The sequence below is a fragment of the Histoplasma capsulatum genome (genome assembly GCF_000150115.1).
Source record: "Histoplasma capsulatum G186AR genomic scaffold supercont2.7, whole genome shotgun sequence".
In the NCBI taxonomy this organism is placed as follows: Eukaryota; Fungi; Ascomycota; class Eurotiomycetes; order Onygenales; family Ajellomycetaceae; genus Histoplasma; species Histoplasma capsulatum.
In genome coordinates, this window is record NW_025544807.1 from 880,012 (window position 1) to 902,769 (window position 22,758).

Here is a 22,758-nt window from a genome sequence, read left to right on the forward strand (position 1 = left end):
CAGCGTCACGAATTCCAATTCCACAACCAAACGAGCAAGGGTGTTTGGAATACAATCAAAGAAAAAGAAAGAAGAGAGGGAGAGAGAGAGAGAGAGAGAGAGAGAGAGAGAGAGAGAGAGAGAGAAGCCAGCTTATCCGGTTCTAATCCAGCAATGCACCAGCTCCTATACTATAGGTATTGGGGATTTACAGAAACAGCAACGTAACCATTTTGTTATATGGTTGTGCCCATAGTGATACACATATATTGTGGTTGTTGATGTGGCTCGTATACATAACATATATACACTGCAACCGCTCACAGTGCACTGTGGAAACCGCAGTCCTCGCCAACATTTAAGAATGATAGCAATATCGTGGCTAGTAACTACCAGTAATTATTATTGATCTATTTTATGTAACTACACAGTAAGAGGTATATCGAACTGCTATAAAAGAGGTATCTGTGCTCGTACTAGCTGAGTGCTTTTACATATATAGACTAGTATAGTATTACCTTCGACCATTGACGCGGCGTAAAATGAGAAGAGGAAGGATAATAATAATAATACAAAATTAATTACGAAGAAGAATTAAAAGCTGCAATACTACTTGAATTTGAGTGCAATAATTTTATTTGAAATAAATATAAATCCAAATAAACTTTTTATCACAGCCAATTGATCAATAATATATAGTTAAGCATTCATTTTATATTGTTTTTTGAAACAATACAGAAAGTGGAGTTTTATCTCAAACCTCTCCTCAGTTTAAACCAACTAAATAAACCTGATAAATAAGCTAGATTCTAGATTGCCATGTTTTAGCTAACTGGAAGTTGAACTTTATCAAACCGAAGGCTGGATTTTTATTAAAAGTTCTAGAACCCTGGTTTATAGTTAACTACTTCTGTTAATTTCTCAGTAGTAAGTAGTATTATGTATCACTGACATATACAATCCCTTTTCTCTGTTTCTTCCTTTCTGTTCAGACAGAGTTGAGGGGTATAGATATATATATATATATATATATTTCTTCTTTACCTCAGTTGCACAGTACGCTTGCATCTCTGCATTGATGTCTGGAACTAGTAGTTATAGTCTGTAACGATGAAGTCAAGCAGGTCAATCAGTAGTTTATATCACATGCCAGGTGGCTGAACCTTAGGTTTCAGTTTGCACAACATTTGATTCTCCCACTGAAGGAGAGTAAGTAGTTGATTTAACTAATTAAGTTAACAAAGATTAATTAGCCTATCACAACTAGACTTGATAACTACTGTACAGAGTACAAACATTGATTTCAAAGCGGAGGAGGTATGTATGTATGTCCCTTTGGCATGTAAAAGAAAAGAAAAGAAAAGAACAGAGCAAAATCCTGGGACAAGGGTAGAATGTAGGACAGAGACGTAAGATGAATAAATCAATGTGTAACGATTATATGCAGCCTCACTCGAAATTCCCTAACAACTCCTCCCCACCGAATCAAAGGGAGAACGGCTCAATGTCTCCTGAATGTAATTCAGAACGTAAATTTATATTTACATTTATATTTATATAACAAAAATAAATAGATAATGAACAATGGTATGCATTGACTAAGATAAATAAGATAAAGATGCAACAACTACAAATCACAACTACGACCACCCCTCCCAACACTCACACATCACACACCCACACACAACTACAAAAGCCTCCATTCCTCATCGTGCAAACTTAGTCCACAATCTCCCCGCCCTCCCCTCCAGCGACTCCGACTCCGGCAACGCCTGCACCAACCCCCCACAGATACTTTGCCACCTCCTTCGCACAGCAGGCACGCTTGATACTACTGCTCCCAGCACTACCGCCACCACCACTATTACTATTACACGGTCGCGGCCGAGGCAGCGGTAGAGCAAACTTCGCCGTACCATAGCCGGCATTCATGAACGAAGAGGGAGTGGAGGGCGGCGGTGACTGTGGCTGCGGCTGCGGCTGCGGCTGCAGTTGCACTTGCATCTGTATCGGTTGTTGTTGTGGTACTTGAGAGACGAGAAACGAGTCAGCAACCTGTGTATCTGGGGCGACAACGGTGTTGCCATCATCCTCGTTGCTTCGGAGGGTGTGGAGGGAGGAGGAAGGCGACGAAGAAGAGAATGAGAGGAGTTCTTCGCGCACGGTGGTGTGTAGGGCGAAGTCGTTGGAGGGGGTGCGGGTACGTTTGCGGGAGGTTCGGGTGGTGATTGTGGTTGTTGATGGAGTGGAGGGTTTTGAGGGTGGTGCAGATGAATTTGCGGTTGCGGTGTTGTTGTTGGTTGGGTGGGAGATTGCGTGAGAAGAGGAAAGGTGGAAAGAGCGGGGCAGAGCACCGGAGAGCTCGCAGAGGCCCTGAGCAGCTTCGTGGGCTAGGTCAATAGAAGACGTGTCCAGCGCGAAGCCGGAAAGTTGTTGGTCTCCCATATTATTTAGCTCCGCGCAGACGGAGGTAGAGAATGATTCTGGTGATGCGTAGAAATCTGGCCAGCTTCCCTCATCGATGGTGGGTACGCTCGTTACCGTGGTAAACGACGAGGTCTTCCGGTATTCCTTCGCCGCAGGAGCGGCGAGCGAATAATTCTGCATGTTCGCGCATCGACGAGTCGCCCGCATAGCCAATCTTGGCTGCGCAGGCGCACAGGTCCCTGATGCGACGGATGAGATGGAGGAAGATCGTGACGAACGGGATGAACGGGACGACGATGATGCAAGAGAGGGCACGTCAGAGATCATGGACTCTGGTGACGAAGTTGACGAAGCAGATCGGGCCAGGGAGGAGCGGCGGCCTAGGTTGGAATAGGTCTCGGTAGGGGCAGTCTTATTAAAAGTACAATTGGGGCGGGAGTCGAAGGCAGTACGTTGTGCGCAGATACTGCGCGCTTGGGACATGGCGGCACAGATAGAGGGTTTCCGAGACAGAAATCCACCAACGCTCACAGCAGGAGTGTTGACGGTGTTTGTCTGTGGGGTCATCTGAGGAGTAGGGAGAGAAGGGAGCTGGGCATATGGGTTTGGCTCGAGTGTTGGGAAAACAGTTCTCGATCCCGGGGTTGTCTGGTCATGAGTTGGTAGTGGTGCTGCTGGGGATGGTGGTGGTACATTGGACAATCCGTCCGGGATCGGCGTAGGAATTTGTGACGGTGTGACGCTGATGCCAGACATGACATGATCGGTGACACCACGATACCGGTCGGAATCCAGATCGACGGTGTCAAGTTCCGCAGTGAGCACAGGGATAATGTTCCGCCAGGTGAGGCCTTCGCCGTTTGGAGAACCACCCGCGCTGGGCGTGTACTTGAGAACAATGTCCGTCCAACGCTGGAAGATGGCTTCCGAAATGTGAAGTTTCCAGCCCACAGCCTCGAGGAACGCCAGCTCATTTTGATTGATCTCAAGTGTATTCAAACCCGAAATTTTGCTCCACGCTCTGGCGGAGTAATTTCGATCCTGGAGATACTTAGAGGCCAAAATAAGTGCAGAAAGGAACATTCGCCTGCCACATTGCATAGCACGAGAGCACGGGTGGTTCCTGGGTTGCTCCATGGTGAAATCTTGTTTAGGTACATAAGGCTTAATCATGATAAGATAGTAAAGGGCAACTTGAAGAGTCGAATAGCTGGTTCTTGACCGTCGAAGGGTTTCCTGGATGAAAGTGCGCAGTGGCAAAACCCCCCTTGAACCCAAGGGAGAATCATTGCGGAGCGCTACCACTGATAACGGCCAGATAGTTTCGACGATCTGAGACGCAGAGTCTTCCAGAGCACGAAAACAAGTAGGAACAGAAAAGCAAGATCAGAAACGGAAAACAAATAAACACGGCAGAATAGAATGGACGACGGGGATTTCAGCATCTTAACTTACCGACAAGATTGTCAACGAAATTGACTTTCCGATCACACTGGCGGACCAGCGAGGGTGGGGCCCGCGAACAGGCAGACGACAATGAGGTGTTACTATTGGTACGTCGGGGATTCTGCCGCAATTCAGGAGCAACCGCAGCGTCAGCGACTTTAGGGCCACAACCTCTTCCAGAACGGAAGCAGTGGAAGTTCGATTCACTTGACAAGCTCAACGTTCTAGCTCCTCCAGCCGGTTGCTGTGATGATGAGTCACCAGCTCCTAAGACCTCATTTTCCCAGATCACGTCGACAGAACTAGCTGACGACGAGAGTGAATATTGGGAAGAGGAGTCGAGGGAGAAGACTGAGGACGAGGAAGACGCGGCAGACGAGGCGATTGACGAAGTGCACGGGTGCGGGAGAGGTTGCAGGACACTCTTTGGAAGGCTCGGGTTGGCAAGGTTGAAACCCAAGATGTCCATTACAGGCATATTTTCGAGGGAAGTATATCAAGAGCGGTCGCAAAATGCACCTGCTGATGAAATGAAGGAAAACAGTAGGTTGGCAGTAGAGATTTTCCTTTGTTGCGGCGAGGGGATGGGGGAAGGGTAGTGGACTGGGAGTGCAAAGCTTTTTAAATATCGTTCAACAATGTGGCCGGACGATGGAACGGGCGATTCGGTCAAAACGCCAGTGCGTTTATTGTCTGTTTTGCGGAAGAGGGGGAAATAAACCGTTTAGATAAAGGCCGTGTAAGATATGCAGTAGGATAGTCCCGTCTTGGTAATTGTTCGAGAGGAGACGGGGAGCCCTCTCTATACTATGGCAGAACCCAGGGTGAAAGCAGAGGTACTTCCTAAGTTTGATGTAAGGGATGGGCTAAGGGATAAGCCGCAATTAGGTTTAGGTGAATCGCGATTCCAGGCAGGAAATAAACGAGAAAAACGAAGGCAGGTTGGTGGACGATGTAAATTGCGCCGCAAGAAAAAAAAAGGGGAGAGAGGGTAAGAGTATTATTGGTGTCAAGGACGATATCCGATCACCAGCAGTAGACGATTCCAAAGTTGTATGTATGTTGGTAGGCGATATGTAGAGGTAGGCATAAGGGAGTGGAAGGGAGGAGAGGCAAGAGGGAGAGCTGAGGTCGGGTAGGGATGTGATAAAGAGGGCAACAACAGGATTATAACTGGATCTATATGCAGGTACCAAGCAGCGGAGAGCGCAGGTTGATATGTATACCGAGGCGGGTGGCGTGCACTCGGCTCATCATACAAGGGCAACGTGACTCTTCAGGGGCGGAGGCACCCGATCGACTCTAGACGCGGCCAGTCATAGTCACAGCCATTATAGTCGTAGTTGTAGTAGTAGCAACGCGTAGGAATGCAACTTTGGAATCTGCTGAGATGGCGATCGGATCGGAGGAATATGACAGAACAGGGTACATCGTCACCCTGCAGCCAACACACAAACACGCGGGAAGGGGGTTGGAAGAAGAAGAAAAAACGAGGCTGGTGGTTGAAGCAGGCAACACCAGCTAAGGCTTGCGCTTATCCAGCAGACCTCTTCGCTCTAGCTAGGTAACAGGATGGTTTCTCTGGCACGGTAGGCACGCGCTGTTTCAAAGGGTCGTCAAGGGAAGTAAAAACCAACCCGATCTCCCGACCGTTGTGGCCAGGCAGATCGAGAGTGCACGGGGGTGGTGTGAGCTGGGTATTGGAGACTCCGGATACGAAGGAAAGTTGAGGCGAGGCGAGGCGAGGCGGCGAGGAGGAGGACAGGAGGAAGAGAGAATAGGTCGGGGGAACTGCTGTGGAAGAAGACAATCCGATCAGTGAGACATGAGGAGGGCTTCTTGAGGAGGAGGAGAGGAGAGGAGAGAGGAGAGGACAGGAGAGGACAGGAGAGGACAGGAGAGAGGGCGATGAGTAAGAAGGGGACAGCCGAGCGGAGGTTGAAGTCGGAAGTTGTGGTAAGGAAAGAGCTTTTTTGGCTTTTGGGGGGGTTTGGGTTTGGGCTTGGGCTTGGGATGTGTATGACTGTGTTTCCAGAAGGTGGCAACAACAAACACTGTGGCGAGTGGGGATCCAACTGACCTAGAGTGCAATCAAATAAATATACAGAAAAGATCAAATCAGAAGAAAAAAAGAATTAAAAAAAAGAACGAAATAAATGACAAATAAAAAGTGGAAATATTAATAAATCGAAAACGCAACAATGCGTAAGGGAGCGAAACTGATACTGGAGTGGATGGCTGGCGAGGGTGAGTTTGTTCGTCGCTGTGGAGAGGGCCAGGCGGAGTTGGCGATGACTGATAGCACGGCGCTGATTTTGTTAGCGGAGCTTCCAACGGCGAATAACAGCCTGACGGTGACTGCGATGATAGTTGATTCTCTGTTCTGTTCTTCTTTCCACCCAAACCCCCAACCCCCAAGAATCAAATCATAAGCTAGCTAGGGGAGAGAAAAAAGGAGGGTGGGTAGGTTCAACGGAATGAATGCGGGAGAACTCTTTTTCTATCTTTCTTTCTTTCTTTCTTGATATTTTCAATTCTTGTGCTCGATAGAGACATTAGCCCATTTTTTTTAATTTTTTAATTTTTTTTTGTTATTGATTTTTCTCTTTTGGTGATGGGCTGGTGGAAGAGGAAAAGAAAAAAGCCTCTGGAATGGACGTTGGTAAATCCCAGGCAGTATCGGCTTGGGGGGGCAATAATCATGGGAATGGAACGCGAACAGGGTTCGTGGGAAGTGTCGCTTTGCCGCCATCGCCGCCCCCGAGACCAGGCCAAGTTTCCGGGTTCAGGGCAGATATCCACCACCGTAGGCATCGGGGTGCAGGCAGCAGAGGGGCAAAGCAACAAAAAGGGGGCTTGGAGCTCGGAGTTTCTTCGGAGAAATGTCCAGGATGGCTGGCTGGCTGGGGATGTGATGGAATGATTGATGGTAGCGGCTTGTTGCCTTTGCCTTTGCTTATGCGTTTGCTTACCTGAAAGAAACTGGAAGGACTTTCTTCTGTCTAAATAAAGAATTTCAAAGACGGCTGGTCCGTTGGGTCTGCAGGCAGGCTGTTGCTGGTGAACTTATGTCTGGAACCATCGAAAGAGGAACGAACAAGGTGGAGAAGGAAAAAGGGAAAGGCAAGGGTAGAAAGAAGAGGATGTAAGAGAGAGTGTTTGTGGCACGAATTAAAAGGCAATCCAAAGCCTGTCGGCTCAAAGGGAAAATAAAAAGTGATTTATGCAATGGGGTAGGCAAGGAACAGTGGAAGCAAGTAAATAAGTATCATATCATTGGCAAGAGAACAAGAGGGGGGATTTTGCGAATGGAGGAAGAATTGGCCGGAGCCTGAGGCAACGACTGTCCGGGCTTTTGTCTGTGTTATACGATCGATGGATGGATGGATGGATGAATGCAGAGGCAGGCTCTCTACAAGCAGCTGCGTGCGGCCGGGAGAAGCTCGATGACACGGTTCATATTGACAGCATTTCCATGAGAAAGAGAAAAGAAGGGAGGAGGAAGCAAGAGAACTCAGAACTCGACGTCTACAATCGGCGGCGGGGAATCTTGCAACCCCATGCTGACCACCAGCAAATCAGTTTATATCCCTGGATGGTTGAATACGATATTTTATTCTCCTCTTTCACTGCTTACGGATGTCGTTGTCGACGATACTAGGGCTATTGTTCTTTTTAAAAATAAACGAAGAATGAATGTTTAATACAGAGTACGTTATTCATCTACTGTTTCGTGCCTTTCTCTGGTTGAAAATAAAAGAGAGGACATGAATGAAAATCTCATCATAGACTTACTGCGTATCTAGTTGGATGTGTCAAGGAAAGAGTTAAAAAAAAATCAGCCAAAACATCAAGCCCAGAAATACATCATCTGTCCTCTCCTCCCCACCATTTTCAAGCGCACGGATTTGCCCGTCTTGCGGATGCCTCGAGGGTTATCGTCACCCTTCAGGTTCCAACGCAGCGATCACCGCCCTGAACCACGAATCCCTCTCCCCAAGGGCCCCCACCTCAACATGCAACCGCTACCAGCCTCCCTTGGCCCTGGGTTTGATTGGTGTATTATCAATAATAGTGTCCCACAGCTAGGGAAACTAAGGACAAGGGGACACTCGCACACAGGCTGCTATCGATGCCTGCCAGCATATGCGTGTGGACTTTGCCAGAGGAAGAGTGGCGTTTCAACAACTCCTCGTGCGAGTCAACGCTAGCATAATAGCATGCATGGAGCATACATTTTAACGATGTTCGATGTCCGGAAGAACACGTGATGGTGATTTGAAAGGGGGGGTTCCGATCTATGCAGAGAATATTTCCCCCTCCCCCCCCCCCAAAAAAAAAAAAAATTCACTTCTCAAACCTCCAGTCCGTTGGAACCAGTATCCAGCCGTCGGGAGGTAATCGGAACCAAGCCATCCATCATGGCATCCATGGATCCGTCATCGTCGTCATCGGGCGACGAGCCAATGACTCAAAACAAGTGGCCGCCCCGCCTACAAGACGCCAAAACAACAAAGGAAAGGAACCGCCATCCAGCGATCGGGGCTTGGGAAAGGGCACTCAAAACTGGCTCGTGTGGGTTGGCTTTTGGCCACCACTGCCTGTTCTATTCCTTTTCCGTGTGTTTTTTCTTTCGGGACTAGCTTCGATTGGGTGTGTGGGGCTTGGTAACAAGTCTGAGTTGATTAGTCCTTGTAGGAAGTCCAAGTCAGACCGTTCTCCAGTCAGCTGATGTTGCCTGCCTTGGCCGGGCAGGGCTGTGTCGATCCATGAACGCAGTCGCAGTCTGAAGAATGCTCTCGTATGATCCCAGATGTTGTGATCGAATTGTATGATGATGTTTACTCTTGCTTGACTCATTTGTTTACTTCTGGAGTTGGGGAGAACGAAAAATGAGGGAGCAAAAGGGTTTGAAAACAAAACGAAACAAAAAAAAAAATCACCCTTTCTTCGAACAGAACCTCGATCACCCTCGTGTTTTCTCTCTCATTTCTGCATGGCGCGGGCATCTAAAAATAAGAAACTGACCTACTGCGTACTAAACCCATCTGTGTTACTCTTGATTTCTAAATTCATCCCTGACTCGAGCATCACGAGCCTTGATTTGTAAAAATACAAACACCAAGCAACAAGATCAGTCAGTCAGCCAGCCAGCCAGCCAGCCATCAGCACGAAATTCTTCTGCGTAGTCCTCGTAAAATCTCACAGCCCTGGAAATGTTCACAAATCTTTTCTTTTCAGCTTTCCCCGAGAAGAAGATCATATCGGTGACGGCATTCTTCCATGGAAATGAAACAGAATATTCGTTCTGGCCAGCTCGCCGTGTGAGAGGGAACTACGCGCAGGCACCAGCCTCCCTGAGATACGCACGTCTCCGTCCTCCAACTCGCGCCGTCCTGCTGAATAAACGGACAAATATAAGTAAGCAGTTACGGAGCACTCCGTGGGAAATCAGCAAATGTGCCTCCTACTCCTCATTATTCAAAAACAAACTGGTGGTGGCTCGGATCTTGCCAGAGGAAATTTTGCACCATGCGATCGATGGATGGATCGATGATTCAAACTTGGAGTTCATGATCAACTCTGCCAAGCTAGCCATCAAGGTACAATAGCATTTGAGATTAATATCAGATTCGAAGAATAGATACAGGGTTAGTGAGAGTTTGAGAAATCAGGCAAGGAACCTTCCTCTGGAAATGTGGCTAGTATGTTATAGTTTAGTTGGGCATGACTCATAATCATGTGACGCGCGCAAGGGTTGGGATTAGTTCAGCATGGCGCGAGTGGTGGAAGAGGGGACGATCCGATCCCTCCAGCATACACAAGCCCTATCCCACGTGACTCCCACACACTGGATACATTAGCTGCCGCTAGCGGCTACCATCACCAACCAGGTTTCAACCACTCTTACAGGAAGTTTGCGAGCTCCCAGGCAACTTTGAACCCGGTCAGTCATGGCCGGGAGTTTGAACCAACGCTGAGGGGTTTTCCATGAAAACCTTTGAGCCCGATTCAGCTTGTTTGAACCCTGTATGGTTGTGATTTCCTGCGTTTCATCCATGGATATCTCCCTATGTCACGTGCTGGGCGTTTAGGCGTCAGGCACATTCCAGACGACGGAGAAAGCCTTCTTAGTCTTCTCACCTCCCCGTTTCTCTACATCGCTAGTACCTATATTAATATAATCGTACGCCTCGAATGGCTTTGTGACACCCTGCAATGCGCCTTTGCTACCTTTATATCATTCTACAAGGCAAGGTGATCAACTCCTTTTCCGCCTAGCACCCAGCAGACATCATATCATCCAATATGGCCTCTCATAAGCTTGAGCTTGCGGAATTACAGCGTCGACTGGCTGAAGCAGAACAAGCACGACTCGAAGCAGAACGAGCACGACTCGAAGCAGAACGAGAGCGCAATGAAGCGAAACAAGAGCGCAATGAAGCAAAGGAGCAACTTGGGAGAGAGAAGGAGCGAGCTGACCGAATTGAGGCGGACCAGGCGCCAACGATCCTTGAGACATATCTCCAACTCGTCCAACAGCGGCTGGTGTCAACGTTGTTGATCAAACCTGACCCTGCCAAGGCTGCATCCGGATATGTTACATCAGCAGACAGGAAGTACTATCCACTAGCACTTTATTCATGGGAAGATTTTCCGGAAAAACATGGCGAAATCTTCGGCCTGTTTATGGACCTCTTCTCGGATAAGCCACTATTTCCCTCCAAAACCGATGTTCTCGGTATCCGGCGTGACCTCTCACCCACTACCCGCAAGGATGAGCAGGACATTCGACCCTTTATCCGGAGCGCCATTGAGAAACCAGCGCAACGTGTGGTGATTGCTCACCTCCAACAGACTGGCAATCCAAATCGGTTTTCCTTCCGGAATAATGCATATAGTCTGGAGAGCAGGACCCCAGATGAAGAATCTGGCGAATACGAAGTCAGGCCACTTTCCAAGAAGAGGTCCTATGAAGGCAAAATTATACGGCCACTTCCTGATCGTTGGGGCATTTACGAATCCACGTCTGGAAATGTTCGCCGTGTGTGTGTGGGGGAGTACAAAGCAGCCCATAAGATACAGACCGAGGGAATCCAAAATGTTCTAACCACTTCGTCCTCAGAACTATTCCTGGAAGTCCTTCGCCGAAAGCAGTCCGGAAGTGTCAATTCCGATTTAGAAAACACTCGGGAGAAGGTGGCTCAAGTTCTCTGCCAGACATTCCATTACATGATCGCAAGTGGCCTTTTATATGGGTATGTTGCATTGGGAGAGAATCTGATCTTTCTGAAAATTGAAAAATTGAAAAGTCCTCGCCTCAGAACCTATATTTCTACCTCATCCGGGTAACCACAAAGCCCCCCTCTGAATTTGAAGTCCGAAATGCGGCAGCTGCCCAGATGGCAACTTTTACGACTCTGGCTCTCCGTTCAACAGAGATGGGCCGCGATTGGATAACCATGGCTGAAAACTGTGGCATCTGTCAATGGCCTCTTCTTCCTCCTAGCCCTATTTCACGGGATATCACGTTGCGACCTCGAAAGTTTGATGAAGAAACAAGTGAGAGTAGTGAAGATGAAGCCCCTGGAGATGGCGATTACAATCCACCAACTGACAGACGAGCAAAGTCTCGATCCGAGCCAAAGCAGCAAACCCGTCAACGTCATGCATCGCCTCGCAAACGAAATATGACTCAGCGACTGATTCTGCCATATTGCACGCAGGCCTGTCTTCTTAGTCTTGTCAATGCTTTGCCTCTTGACCCAAGTTGCCCCAATGTCAGCTTGCATCAACAGGGCCAAACGTGCAAGAATCGTCTTATTACCAAAGAAGACCTCTGTGTCCTTACCAAGGAGCAGCTCGCCCGCAGTCTTGATAAAGACTGTGAATGCCTGGATCGAGAGGGTTTGTTTGGGAGAATTGGAGTGCTCTTCAAGATCACCTTGACCAATTATGGATATACTTTTGTAGCAAAAGGCGTGCAGAGTGTAGATGAGCCTGACCTCGCTCATGAAGCCCGTGTTTATACTCACCTAACTCATCTACAAGGAATGAAAGTCCCAGTCTATCTGGGAAACATTACCCTTGAGCGGCCATATCCCCTTGTTAGCCTTGCACGTGTCACACAGATGATGCTGATGTCTTGGGCTGGGACAAGCATATGGAGAAAAAGCTGGCCGAAGGATATTGACATCGGAGTGGAAGAGAAGGACACACTACACGCATTGGTATCCTCTGGCATCAGTCACAACGACGCACGAGAGGCAAATCTGGTTTGGAACCCGGAGCAAAAACAGGTGATGGCAGTTGATTTTGATCAGGCTACGATTCACCGCGTTCGAAAGCGAAAGGCAGCCTCCCCTCCACTACCACCGAAGCCGAAAATGATTGGGAATGAAAGGAAACGAAATACACAAGCCGCGTCTCATACAGGGATGAGTGAGTTTGGCAAGGAGAATATGAATCCTGCGAGTCTTGACGACTAAGTACTTCATTACCCGCCCTCAGTTCCTCGGATGGCACTGCTCCATTGTTGCCAACTTTCTGTCATTTCCTTATAGTGGCTTCAAGGTAGGTGGGTAGCTAGATGGTGATGTTTATTCTCATAGAGATTGATTGGTCATTGAGCAGGCAGGTTGGGTGGTAGGTAGAGAGGTGGATAGGATAGGTAGCTCATCTCTTATTGTAATATTGACAAGCCCGTTACGACAACCTAAATAGAGCCTTGAGCTAGGAAAGCTCACTACCCTTCCTGCTCTTCATAGGCTTTGCCAATTCGAGGACTTTCCCTTGCCCCTACTCTCTCAAGCATATATTGATACTATAGCTTCCAATCATCCCAATGATAATCCTGGGAGGGGGATTCCGGTAGCGTTATAATTAGCATTCAAATATAGACCCTGCTTCGTATGGAAGATGAGCGGGTCCTGAAAATACTCAATATCATTGTATAATATGTATTGTTTACATCTCCGAATTTGGATCTTTGGTTGAAAAGATGCACTTGTTATTCCAGTAGCCAAGAGGAAACCAGAACCATACGAGATACAAGGAAGCAAAGGCACAGCCTCGGGAGTGTTTGTTGCTGACCCATAGGGCCATATGATCGATTGATTTTTTGGGGCTCTTCTTCTTTGCCTGGCTATGAAGAGTGCTTTGTCCACAATAAGGAATGGAGTATAGTCCGGTCTGATTGAAAACTATATATTGAAGAACAGTTCGACTCTATCAAATTCCAATGATATATATATTCAACATTCAATATGAACGTGGGTATTGTAGCATGTGAAATAATAACCAATGAGCCAAAAAGAAAAGGGGGTGTGTGGTGGGGGATATATTCTCCGATTGTTGATAATTTGAGATAGGGGCGAATATTAAAACAGACATACAAATACATAGTGAATACAAATTAAACGATCACATAGAGCGACAAAGAAAAAAACACAAAGAGGCAAACAAATCGATTTTGCCCATGTGTCCCTCATGTTCGCCTGGCTTCGGTATTCTGGGTTGGGAATGAGGGGGCGGGGGGCGTAAATGCACAGGATTTCGGATCACCATGGAATTTGAACGTGTCGGAGCCATAAGAGGTAAATCATTGCCCAAAAAACCCCGTTAACATCCTCCCAGATGACAGGTAGTCCCCAAATTTCGAAGGCGATGTATCGTTGAAGTGCTTCATATAAAGCGACTCCTCAGGGCTGATGGTGCGACAATCACCCAGTAAGGTAGGATCGTGGTAAGACCCCGCGTTGTTATCCCGCCGGCTGTCGAAGGGGCTCTCGCATCCTCCCAGATTGCACCATAGCGTAACGCGCATATCGCGCACTTTTGTCTGGGGGTTCGTGGTCATCGTCGCACGCACTTCCGCGTCGCTGTTGGGATAGTGGATGAAAACGGTTGAGTCCGCGCTGCGTTGGTTGAAGCTGAATTTGGAGAACTTCAGGTACATCTCTGGGATCATGTTGTCCAGCACTCCAATCTGCAGGTGGGCTTTGAAGGACGGGTTTATGGCCCGCTTCGAGACGTCGAGCTTTAGGATGAGCTGGCCATCTACAATCTTGGCGTTGGAGCGGAAGTAGATGGCGGTATTCAGCTTGACGCATGCAAACCAGCCGTGGAAGCTCAGGTCGTTGGTGGTGCATCCGTTGTCGTGACCCAACCGGTAAGCTTGCATGATCAGTTGAGCTTTCCTCGATGGTAGTCGGAACCCTGCAATCGGAGCTTCTCTGAGCACGTCGTTTTTGTCAAGTGGACTTTCATCCAGCGACGAGGTTGAGGTGCTGCGCGGTGCAGAGGGGCTAAGTGTGCCTCCGACTCCGGAAGTCATAGGCCCTTGGGGTAGACAGGAAGTTGGAGTGCTGGGTGGAGGAGAGGGGCCAGGAGCGCCTCCAACGCTAGGGCTAATACGCCTTTGAGTTGGTCTGTAGCGAGAAGAGACATTGTCGGCTACAGTCGCCGGCTCCGATGAGTCACCTGGAGGAACAGGTTTGGTGTCTCCAGGACGTGTGATACGCGATTTTGCAGACCGGCAGATGGAACGAAAACGCTCGTAAGCTCTTTTCGAGGTCTCCAAAGCTGCACCCATTTTGGAATAGGTAGAAGCTGATCTCTGTGTTTGTAGAGGCTAGTTGGAAATATTGAGGCTCAGCGCAATATTGAAGAGCTTTGTGATGCGCTGGAGATCGAAGCGTTCTTTGGTTTCTGGAGCGCTTTTTTATATCGCAGTGTCTTTAGAAGCCAAAAGCAGGCAGTAATTAGAGGCGCAAATTTGCTTGAGTTGCTTGTAAACTTGACGAACAAAGTAGAAGACTTCTATCAAAAACGGTACGGAGGTGTTAACTGCGTAGCAGACATTTGAGGAGTTGGAAAAAGGGGAAAAAAGGGAGGAAAGGAAAGGAAAGGAAAGAGAGGATAAATAGCCCCGAGGAGCGCGATACTCCTCTTTAAGCAGAGGTTACTGGGAGGCATCTTGAAATGCAAAATTGACGTCAATCGAAACACGCTTCCAACGATACTTTGAGATTGGACACTTAAGGTTAGCAACGACGTTGAGAATCCAAAAGTTTGCCAAAGGCGTTCACCGTTTCTCGAACTCTATTTCTATGCCATTTCCAGCTTTTAGTAGTAAAATAGTATCCTTGTTGTTAGCATTGTTGGACTTGTTTAAACGTGTTGGTAATATACAAAATGGGACAAGACGTTGAGACGGAGAGCTCGCTTATGGGTTTAACTAGCGCGTTTCGCGCGTCTGGCGGCAAACCCTATTTTTATATTATCAATCGACTCGACACAACTTCACGATGGCGCTGGAGTTGTTGACAGTTAATCCATATCATATCAACATATACGATCTCATATCAACCATGATCCACTGGATTTGATGGCCCGAGATTCGTTATACCGTGCATCCGAATGGGGTTGCAGCTTCCAGAGAGCTGGAACTATCTGAGTTCGCAGTTCTATGGTAGCTACCGCGTGAACCCAATTTCTAACCATGGGAAGGCTAAGATCATTTGCATATATGACCTCCGATACACAATGTAAAATATATTTTGACGTCATTCTCGCTTCTAAATGCTCAATCGACAGCATACATTCGGTGTGAGTTTTGAGTACACGTGAAAGAAGCCTTTCGTATGTTCTTCGGGGATATTGATGAACGGTACTAGTATGCATCCCGTTGTTTCTCTGCACGAACGTAAGTGCTTTTCTTGCGATGTCCATGATCCACTGTTGAAATGCCGTTACTCAGACGCTCCTTGTACAGCCTTCATATTTCCCGAGTAATTCCTAGGCTATGGAGCGGATTTATTTTTGGCAGTGACATGTTTTTGATAGATACAGGCAGTGGTACAGAAAACGATTACGACGTTTAAAATCGGCAGAAATCAATGTTGTTACTCTGGCCTTCAGGTTCTTAAAGTACAAGTACAGAATGTCTTTCCTTTCAATTTTCCATCACACTGTACCGCTAGCCCCAGGAATAGGGAAACAGAATGTGCATGCCTATCGAGTGATAAGGTATGCCAATAAAAAAAATAGTAGATTACAAAAAAGAATATTTGCCATCCCCTCGTCACCTGTGTGTTTCTGTCTTCATCACATTTTTATTCTTCCTCATTTTTAGGATTTGGCATCGTCGTCCATAAGCGCCTTTTCCTTCTCGCTTATCCCTGTCCCAGCCGCCAACCTCGTCAAGGAAGCAGCAGCTAGCTCTGGCTTCCGCCCATGTCCGAATAATCGATATTGTGCGGGAGAGTTGATGCCGAAATACACTGCTTTCAGCACTGCGAAGGCACGGAATGGATTCGAGGTGACAAGTCTATGTAAAAGGCGGGCAAACGTGGGGTTCGCGTCGAGATCGGCAAGGAGAGAGTCGCAGTAGGGAAGGAAATGGACGCTTGCTGTATGACGGTCGGAAACCACCATCTGAATTCGGTGAGCAGGGTTTATTATGAGACAGCGATTTTTGTTTCGAGATATCGCTCCAGCACAGTAGAGAGAATGGATGTACAACATATGAATGGAAAATGAAACGAGGATATACATACTGTTTTAGCTAAATTCGCCTGGTACTCTTTCACCTGCTGAGTCATCTCATCGGCTGACGGCAGTTTCACTTTGCCTGTCACTATACCCGATGCCCACCTTGCCTGGGATTCGGCAACGGGAAAGAGAGGCCCAGGTAATTCGACGTAGCCGATAAAGAAGAGATTAGGGAACCGAGGAGAAACGACCAATTTATACAGGTCAAGCGTGTTTGGGGATTTCAAAATTGGATTGTCCTTCACATGGTAGGTTTCCTTCGGTAGGTAGGGCATATCCTTATGGTAACCAGTGCAGCAAATTACTACATCAACATCTAGCTCTGTACCATTGGTGAGAACGAGAGAAGTTTCGGTAAACTGTTTCACACCCGCGCGATGGACTTTGACTTTTCCAACGTTAATGAACTCAATCAGATTGCTATGCACAGTCACGTTCGCCTGCAGTATTTTGTGGTCCGGTTTAATCACCTCTGGATGCTTGCCGATGGCAAAGTCCATTATCTTTGTTTGGACCCATTGTGAAAGACTATCAGGTAGAAGTGTCTCAGCAATTCGATCTAGAGTTGCCCCCATTAGGTTAGATAACGAAGAGGCGCACATATTACCTGAGCCTAGAGGATCAAAAATAACTAGGAAACTTACTGTCATATGACTCGACTGGCTGACCGAGTACATAGCGTGGTATAATCCACCCGCCTCTCCTCGTAACCATGTGCACCTCCTTTGCTGCTGGAACCAGTTCGCACGCCAAATCCACAGCTGAGGAGCCGAAACCAATGAGGGCAACCTTTTTCCCCTCAAATCTGGCCGGTCTCCGGTACACATGACTATGAAGAATTTCCCCTTGGAAGGAACTCATGCCTTCAAAATCAGGCGTTGAGGGGTAAGAATTATGTCCAGTACAAGCGAAGATGGCGTCATATTCCGATGTTATTTGATCCGCGCCCTTTTTCTCATGCACCACCGTCCACCTCCCGTCTGGGAGTTGGTTACAGGAGAGCACTTTGGTATTCAATTGTATGTACTTCCCCAGTCCAAAGTGGCTGGCGTAGTCCTCTAGGTAATTTAGCATCCTGCGATGGCTGAAATATGTCGGATATTGCGCAGGATCAATGGGGAAATCGCTGAAACACGATGTATCACGGGCAGAGTTTAGAATCACTCCTTCATAGATGGAGGATACCGCATCGTCCGTTTCCGGGTCCGGGTCTTCATAGCGCCACTGCCCTCCGATTCCATTGCGTCCTTCGAATACAACAGCATCCAGGCCATTGTCCAAACATTCCTTGAGTGTGGTTAAGCCCGAGGGTCCTGTAAAGCTGTTTAGATTTGTTTCGTTGCAGGAGTGGGAAGCTCAAGCAGGTAGCTATTTTCACATACCACCCCCGATGATAGCAACTTTTTTCGCCGCCATGGGTTGAAACTTCGGTTGAATTTTTGTGTTGATATAGCGCTAGAATGGAAGGCTCGACGGGGTATAGGGCGAAAAAAAAAGGCCAAGGACAAAAAATAAATGAATTAATGAATAAAACCGAATCAAAACTAATAGAGCTTCCCAGCGGCCTCAAAAATATAAAGTTTCAGTAATGTATTGTAGAGGAAAGAGAGATAAGTGAAAACAAAAATGGGTATAATGAGCGTGATATGTTACAGTAGAAAACAGACAGATAATAAAAAATGGAGCCAAAGACAGATTGCAACGGAGATTGCGTTTATTCCAGCCTCAGGAGTCAAGTTTGCCCAAGAAGGTGACCCGTATTCCGGCCCGTGTTGATTGGTGCGTTTTGCGAGCAACTCGACGCCGCTAGGAGATTGCCAGAGACTCCTTCATATGCAGGAGTCTTGTATGGTGAGGACTGAACCTGTCCGCCAGATGTCGGGGATTTTCTAACGTCAGCAAGCTGCCTATGGCCCAATGAACTCTTTTCCTCAACGGAATTGGAATTTCCGATGCATACATAGTACTATCTCTAAGTTGTTGGCGTACTTAGGTAAGGCTTAGGTTTAGTTAGCTAACTAGTTGACTAACTAACACTAACTTATCGTGATTGATCTTCCACCCTTGATATGGACCTGAAGAAATGAGCTCCAGCCGACAGGCTGCTTGTCAGCCGAATCATGAATTTGAATATGTTACCAGTTGATTTATCCAAGAGAGAATATGCACCATGTGATGTACGCCGTCGAGCGCATACGATTGAGAGTAGTTCGATACTAGTGCTATTGTTGGCATATAAGTAGCCTGGGTTGTTATATGAGGTTTCGAACCGAGATTGAAGGGTGAGATCGGCCAAGAGCTGAGAAGCAGACTGATCTTCAGGATTGATATTATTGCAGTGTCAGCTGAATTCTGGTAGTAAACAATTAATTGGTCACTAGTCAGCCATGGTCTGGTCGGAACAGTTCCTTGAGAAATGCCATCGAAGGATTGAATGAATCCCCAGGTATACTCCCTCGTCCTGCTGGATACATATAAATCTATGAGGGTTCGGCATAATATTTCAATAAACTCTCAGTCCGCAAAAACGCATCAGAGATGCCGAAATTTAATATTAATATTGGATGCAGGGTTGTTATGTATGCCGGGCATTGCCCATGTTGGCTGGGTTTGGCGAAAGTAAATGCAAATGCGATGCAGGATTGAAGAAGATCATGGGGTAACCACCTTGTTTGTGTGGGGCCCCTAGGCTGCCTAGTACGGACTAGTGCCCGCACCACATTGCACTAGAAAGGATCAATCCTTGAAGCAGGTTCCTCAGTGTTCCTCAGGATCTATATATATATATCTACATGCAAATATAGCCCCTGCAGATAGCAACCAATACAACCACTCAGATGTCCAACAGGACCACCATGTTTTCGCATGGCCAAACTTATCCGGGATGCGGTGGTTTTTGTGGAACCTGTCAGCTCCCCGCCTCTTTGAGATCTCACAGGTGGGTTATACGACATTATCAAGGAGAGGGGGACGGGCTATGGATCATGGTTTATCACACGGTGCATTGTTTCAGCTGCCAATTCGATCCGAAACCGTTGGAAAACATAATCTTCAGCTTTCCTTTCCTTCTTTTTCCTTTTTTCCTTTTTACTTATTTTCCTCTTTTTCTTCTTTTTTGTTTTTCGTCCTTGTTTCCCTTCCATCCGTTTACACCTTATCGATCAGACGTGTCGTTGGGACGTTTCTAATCCAATTTTATATATATTAAATATCTCGTTCAAAAGCGTCAATTAATCTATATTATGGCTAAAATAACGCCAACACAAGGAGGAAATGGGGAATGAGAGGGACGAGCAAAATTTTGGCATTTACCATCCTCCTGTATTTTTCTTACTATATGATATCTTTATGCCATGTCATTGCCGTGTCAAAAGCCAGATATTTTATTTATAATCCCAATATAATCGACTTTAGTTTTATTCTTAACCGGGTAAATAAAGTATCAAAAATCCTCCCTTGGCCCCTTCTACTGCAAACCACTCATCTGATCCTTGCAATATTCCTGAAGTTGCTTCGTCGGAGAAATTTTACTTAATATTTTGTTGGCTTCCCTATTGCTTGCTAGAACAACACGTGACCACACCTATTTAAGCGGTGCTGCGCCCGCTAGATAGTTACAATAAGCCAACCTTTCACCTCCGTCAATATTTTTATTTTTCGACTTCGACTTCGATTTCGAACCAAGGATTGTGCTTGGGGGGAAAGGTGGAAAGACACCCAAATAACCCAAGTGAAGGTTGCTGCTTCCTCCGCGGAAGCCAATAAACAGTTAAACGGTGGGAGTGTCTGTGAGAGAGGGAATTGCTCTATTTAAACCGGCTCCATGAGGCTTCCGGGGGTTGTTTTGGATGGGCTTCTGGACGCGACTTTCTCAAACACAAACATTCAAGACAATTTCCGTGCCGAGTCCGTATACGGAAAAGCGCCAGAGAATCCTCTGCAGCAAGTTGACCAATGCCATGTAGCAGAATTATCCCAAATGATAATAATTACTTTCTTGCTTTGAACAGCTGTGCTGATGTTTCACGCACCATTTCTACCTTCGGCAGAGGCTAGAAGGCTTGCATGACTCAGTTGACTGCCATCACCAAAAGAAGGATGGGGGCGTTTGATTGAGGGCGCCCTAGCTTCGACTGCAAAACACCACAATTTACTGCAGGAGGGAGACATCTCATCAATGGCAGGTCGACGAAGTTTTCCACTTCCGAAATTGCTGAATTGTTCAGCCAACGAGGCCTGCCTTTACCCTCAACCTGCCTTTCCGGCGTGGTTCTGGCTGGGCGTTCAGAGAGCTCGTGGTCTCTTGTCTTCTGGGGCGATTCTTCAAGACTCCTCGTCGTTGGCGTGGATTTGCGGATATTTCAGGATTCACCTGCTGGCTACGGCGGCGACGTCTTCTAGCAGGAGTTGGAGCTGGAGCTGTGTCATACATTGTACTTTTACTTGTTCCACTCCGTGCCTCGATCCTGGAGCTTCGACGCACTACTGGTGGGGATTCTCCAGTATCCAATCTGAGGTTCCGTTGTGGCAACTGTGAGGCAGTGGGAGATGAATTCGCATCGTCAGCCTGTTGTTCCTGTTGCTCAGTTCCTCTAAGATTACCCAGTGCACGTCGACGTGCGTCTGCGGACCCAGCCATATCCTGAATGCGTTTTTGCAGGTGACGCCTTGGAGGATTCCGTTTGGGGTGTTTTCTGACTTTTGATGAGCTATCTGCCCGAAGAGTCCGGTTGGCTGACTCACGAGGCACCGGTGTACCCTCCATATTAACCGCTGCGCGGCTTGATCGTTTGGTTTTCTTTGTAGTGGTGGACCCAAGGCCTGCTCCATTGGAGTCTACTACCATTCGTGGTACCGATGGGGATCTACTCCGGCCACGTTGATCGTGGTTTGCCTCGGAGGATGCCAAACCAAAATAAATACGACGGCCGGTAGAGTGGCGAGATTGTGCGTCAATTTCGGCAGCGTTAGCTCGAAATCCCTCTTCTGGAACTGCGACGGGGTGGTTCGAAATATCAGATTCATGGTTGTCAGGCTCTTCGTGGATCCAGGTCATTCCGGGCATATCACCCCACCTAGGGTTCCAGATCTTTTGTTCGATCCAGCGATTCTTGACGTTTTCATAGACCTTGGCGTCCATGTCAAAAATGTCGATGTACAATTCATCTTCAATCCATTCGCGTTCTTTGGACATCTGGAAAAGAAACTGATGGTAGGGACGAGAGGCTGCCCTTTCACGCTCCTTGGACGCCAGCTGTTCCTCGGTATAAGCTATTGGTGGTTCCTGTGGTTTCGGGCACTCCGGGAGTTCTAGTCCGAATAGCCCGAATGTAAATCTTGGGTGGGATGATGAGCGTGGCTGTGGTTTGGGGTCCGGCGCTGGTGGTGGTTCAAGAGGCTCTTCGTGTTTCCAACGTGGCCCAACAGAGTATAAGCTCCATTTATCATTCCATATCCCTTGCTCTATCCAGCGATTTTTGACATTGTTCTCCGCATTCCCAATGAGGTCGAGCTTGTCGTCGTAAGGCAGCGTGTATTTCCGTCTTTCCCGCCTCCTTCTAATCTGTTCAATGAGCAGGTGATACTCCCTCAGAGTCTGGTACTTGAACTGCCTACCAGGGACTGAACTTTTACGTTCTTCTTCCCGCTGCCATTCTAGTTGAGATTCAGAGGGAGAACGAGGAAGGCTAGGAGGCTGTGTTGTCTCGCCTGACGGGTATGGTGGTGGAGAGTCGCGGTACTGCTCTCGCTCTCGAGCAAGGAGTTCTGGGTCGTCTTGTAATCTTCGAAGGGCATTAATGAGCTGTGGTAAAGCGTTGCCTCGAAGAAGGTTAGGAGCGGAAGCCATGATCGGAACAATAGTAGAAGAAGAGTTGGAAAAGTTGAGTTTTGTCATAGAGGTGATGGATAAAAGACTAAGAAAAAAAGAGAGAGAGAGAATAGAGTCGAAAAGTCGAAAATTGTTGATTGTTGACAATTTATCACACATGTTGGTGTAGCAGAGGGGATAATGAACCCTTTCTGAAACGTATGAGTACGTCCAGTGCATTGTATCGAACGGGACACTGACCCCTGGAGGTTGAGACAATCGGTTCATCGTCTAACCCAACGAATCCGTTTGCGTCAGTTGCCTTATACAATGAATCCGTTTGCGGCGGACTGTAGTGAAAAATGTCTCATGGCTCGTATTTCTAAACACATTTCAATCTTTTCATATGTTGTTCATAAATGCACCAACTATAACCAACTAACCGGTGAACCTTATTATAACTACCTGGTAACTATTATCAAATGAATTAGCAGTTAAAATTAGGCTCCGCTCCCGCTCCCGCTTACGTTGCGTCATAAGGC

General features: G+C 47.3%; 8 protein-coding genes across 8 annotated transcripts; 3 read left to right on the plus strand and 5 right to left on the minus strand.

Annotated features, from left to right (window-relative positions):
• Window positions 1-1,698: 1,698 nt before the first annotated feature.
• HCBG_05592 (cyclin) lies at window positions 1,699-4,321 on the minus strand (the record flags this gene model as incomplete). Its single annotated transcript, XM_045432641.1, has 2 exons — window positions 1,699-3,710; window positions 3,862-4,321. 2 exons carry the CDS (start codon window positions 4,319-4,321, stop codon window positions 1,699-1,701), a joined length of 2,472 nt encoding a protein of 823 aa, XP_045286757.1.
• Window positions 4,322-4,661: 340 nt separating this feature from the next.
• HCBG_05593 (uncharacterized protein) lies at window positions 4,662-5,674 on the plus strand (the record flags this gene model as incomplete). Its single annotated transcript, XM_045432642.1, has 3 exons — window positions 4,662-4,843; window positions 5,297-5,416; window positions 5,446-5,674. 3 exons carry the CDS (start codon window positions 4,662-4,664, stop codon window positions 5,672-5,674), a joined length of 531 nt encoding a protein of 176 aa, XP_045286758.1.
• Window positions 5,675-9,068: 3,394 nt separating this feature from the next.
• On the plus strand, window positions 9,069-9,464 carry HCBG_05594 (uncharacterized protein; the record flags this gene model as incomplete). The annotated part of the gene is made up of 1 exon (XM_045432643.1): window positions 9,069-9,464. The coding sequence occupies one exon, from the start codon at window positions 9,069-9,071 to the stop codon at window positions 9,462-9,464; it is 396 nt and encodes a 131-aa protein (XP_045286759.1).
• Window positions 9,465-10,161: 697 nt separating this feature from the next.
• On the plus strand, window positions 10,162-12,570 carry HCBG_05595 (uncharacterized protein; the record flags this gene model as incomplete). The annotated part of the gene is made up of 2 exons (XM_045432644.1): window positions 10,162-11,052; window positions 11,166-12,570. 2 exons carry the CDS (start codon window positions 10,162-10,164, stop codon window positions 12,339-12,341), a joined length of 2,067 nt encoding a protein of 688 aa, XP_045286760.1.
• A 473-nt stretch (window positions 12,571-13,043) lies between these two features.
• On the minus strand, window positions 13,044-14,446 carry HCBG_05596 (uncharacterized protein; the record flags this gene model as incomplete). The annotated part of the gene is made up of 1 exon (XM_045432645.1): window positions 13,044-14,446. The coding sequence occupies one exon, from the start codon at window positions 14,444-14,446 to the stop codon at window positions 13,454-13,456; it is 993 nt and encodes a 330-aa protein (XP_045286761.1).
• A 1,538-nt stretch (window positions 14,447-15,984) lies between these two features.
• HCBG_05597 (flavin-containing monooxygenase) lies at window positions 15,985-17,823 on the minus strand (the record flags this gene model as incomplete). Its single annotated transcript, XM_045432646.1, has 4 exons — window positions 15,985-16,290; window positions 16,413-16,966; window positions 17,052-17,720; window positions 17,790-17,823. The coding sequence occupies 4 exons, from the start codon at window positions 17,821-17,823 to the stop codon at window positions 15,985-15,987; spliced, it is 1,563 nt and encodes a 520-aa protein (XP_045286762.1).
• A 316-nt stretch (window positions 17,824-18,139) lies between these two features.
• On the minus strand, window positions 18,140-19,361 carry HCBG_05598 (uncharacterized protein; the record flags this gene model as incomplete). The annotated part of the gene is made up of 3 exons (XM_045432647.1): window positions 18,140-18,373; window positions 18,605-18,723; window positions 19,235-19,361. 3 exons carry the CDS (start codon window positions 19,359-19,361, stop codon window positions 18,140-18,142), a joined length of 480 nt encoding a protein of 159 aa, XP_045286763.1.
• Window positions 19,362-20,629: 1,268 nt separating this feature from the next.
• HCBG_05599 (uncharacterized protein) lies at window positions 20,630-22,255 on the minus strand (the record flags this gene model as incomplete). Its single annotated transcript, XM_045432648.1, has 1 exon — window positions 20,630-22,255. The coding sequence occupies one exon, from the start codon at window positions 22,253-22,255 to the stop codon at window positions 20,630-20,632; it is 1,626 nt and encodes a 541-aa protein (XP_045286764.1).
• Between the last annotated feature and the right edge of the window lie 503 nt (window positions 22,256-22,758).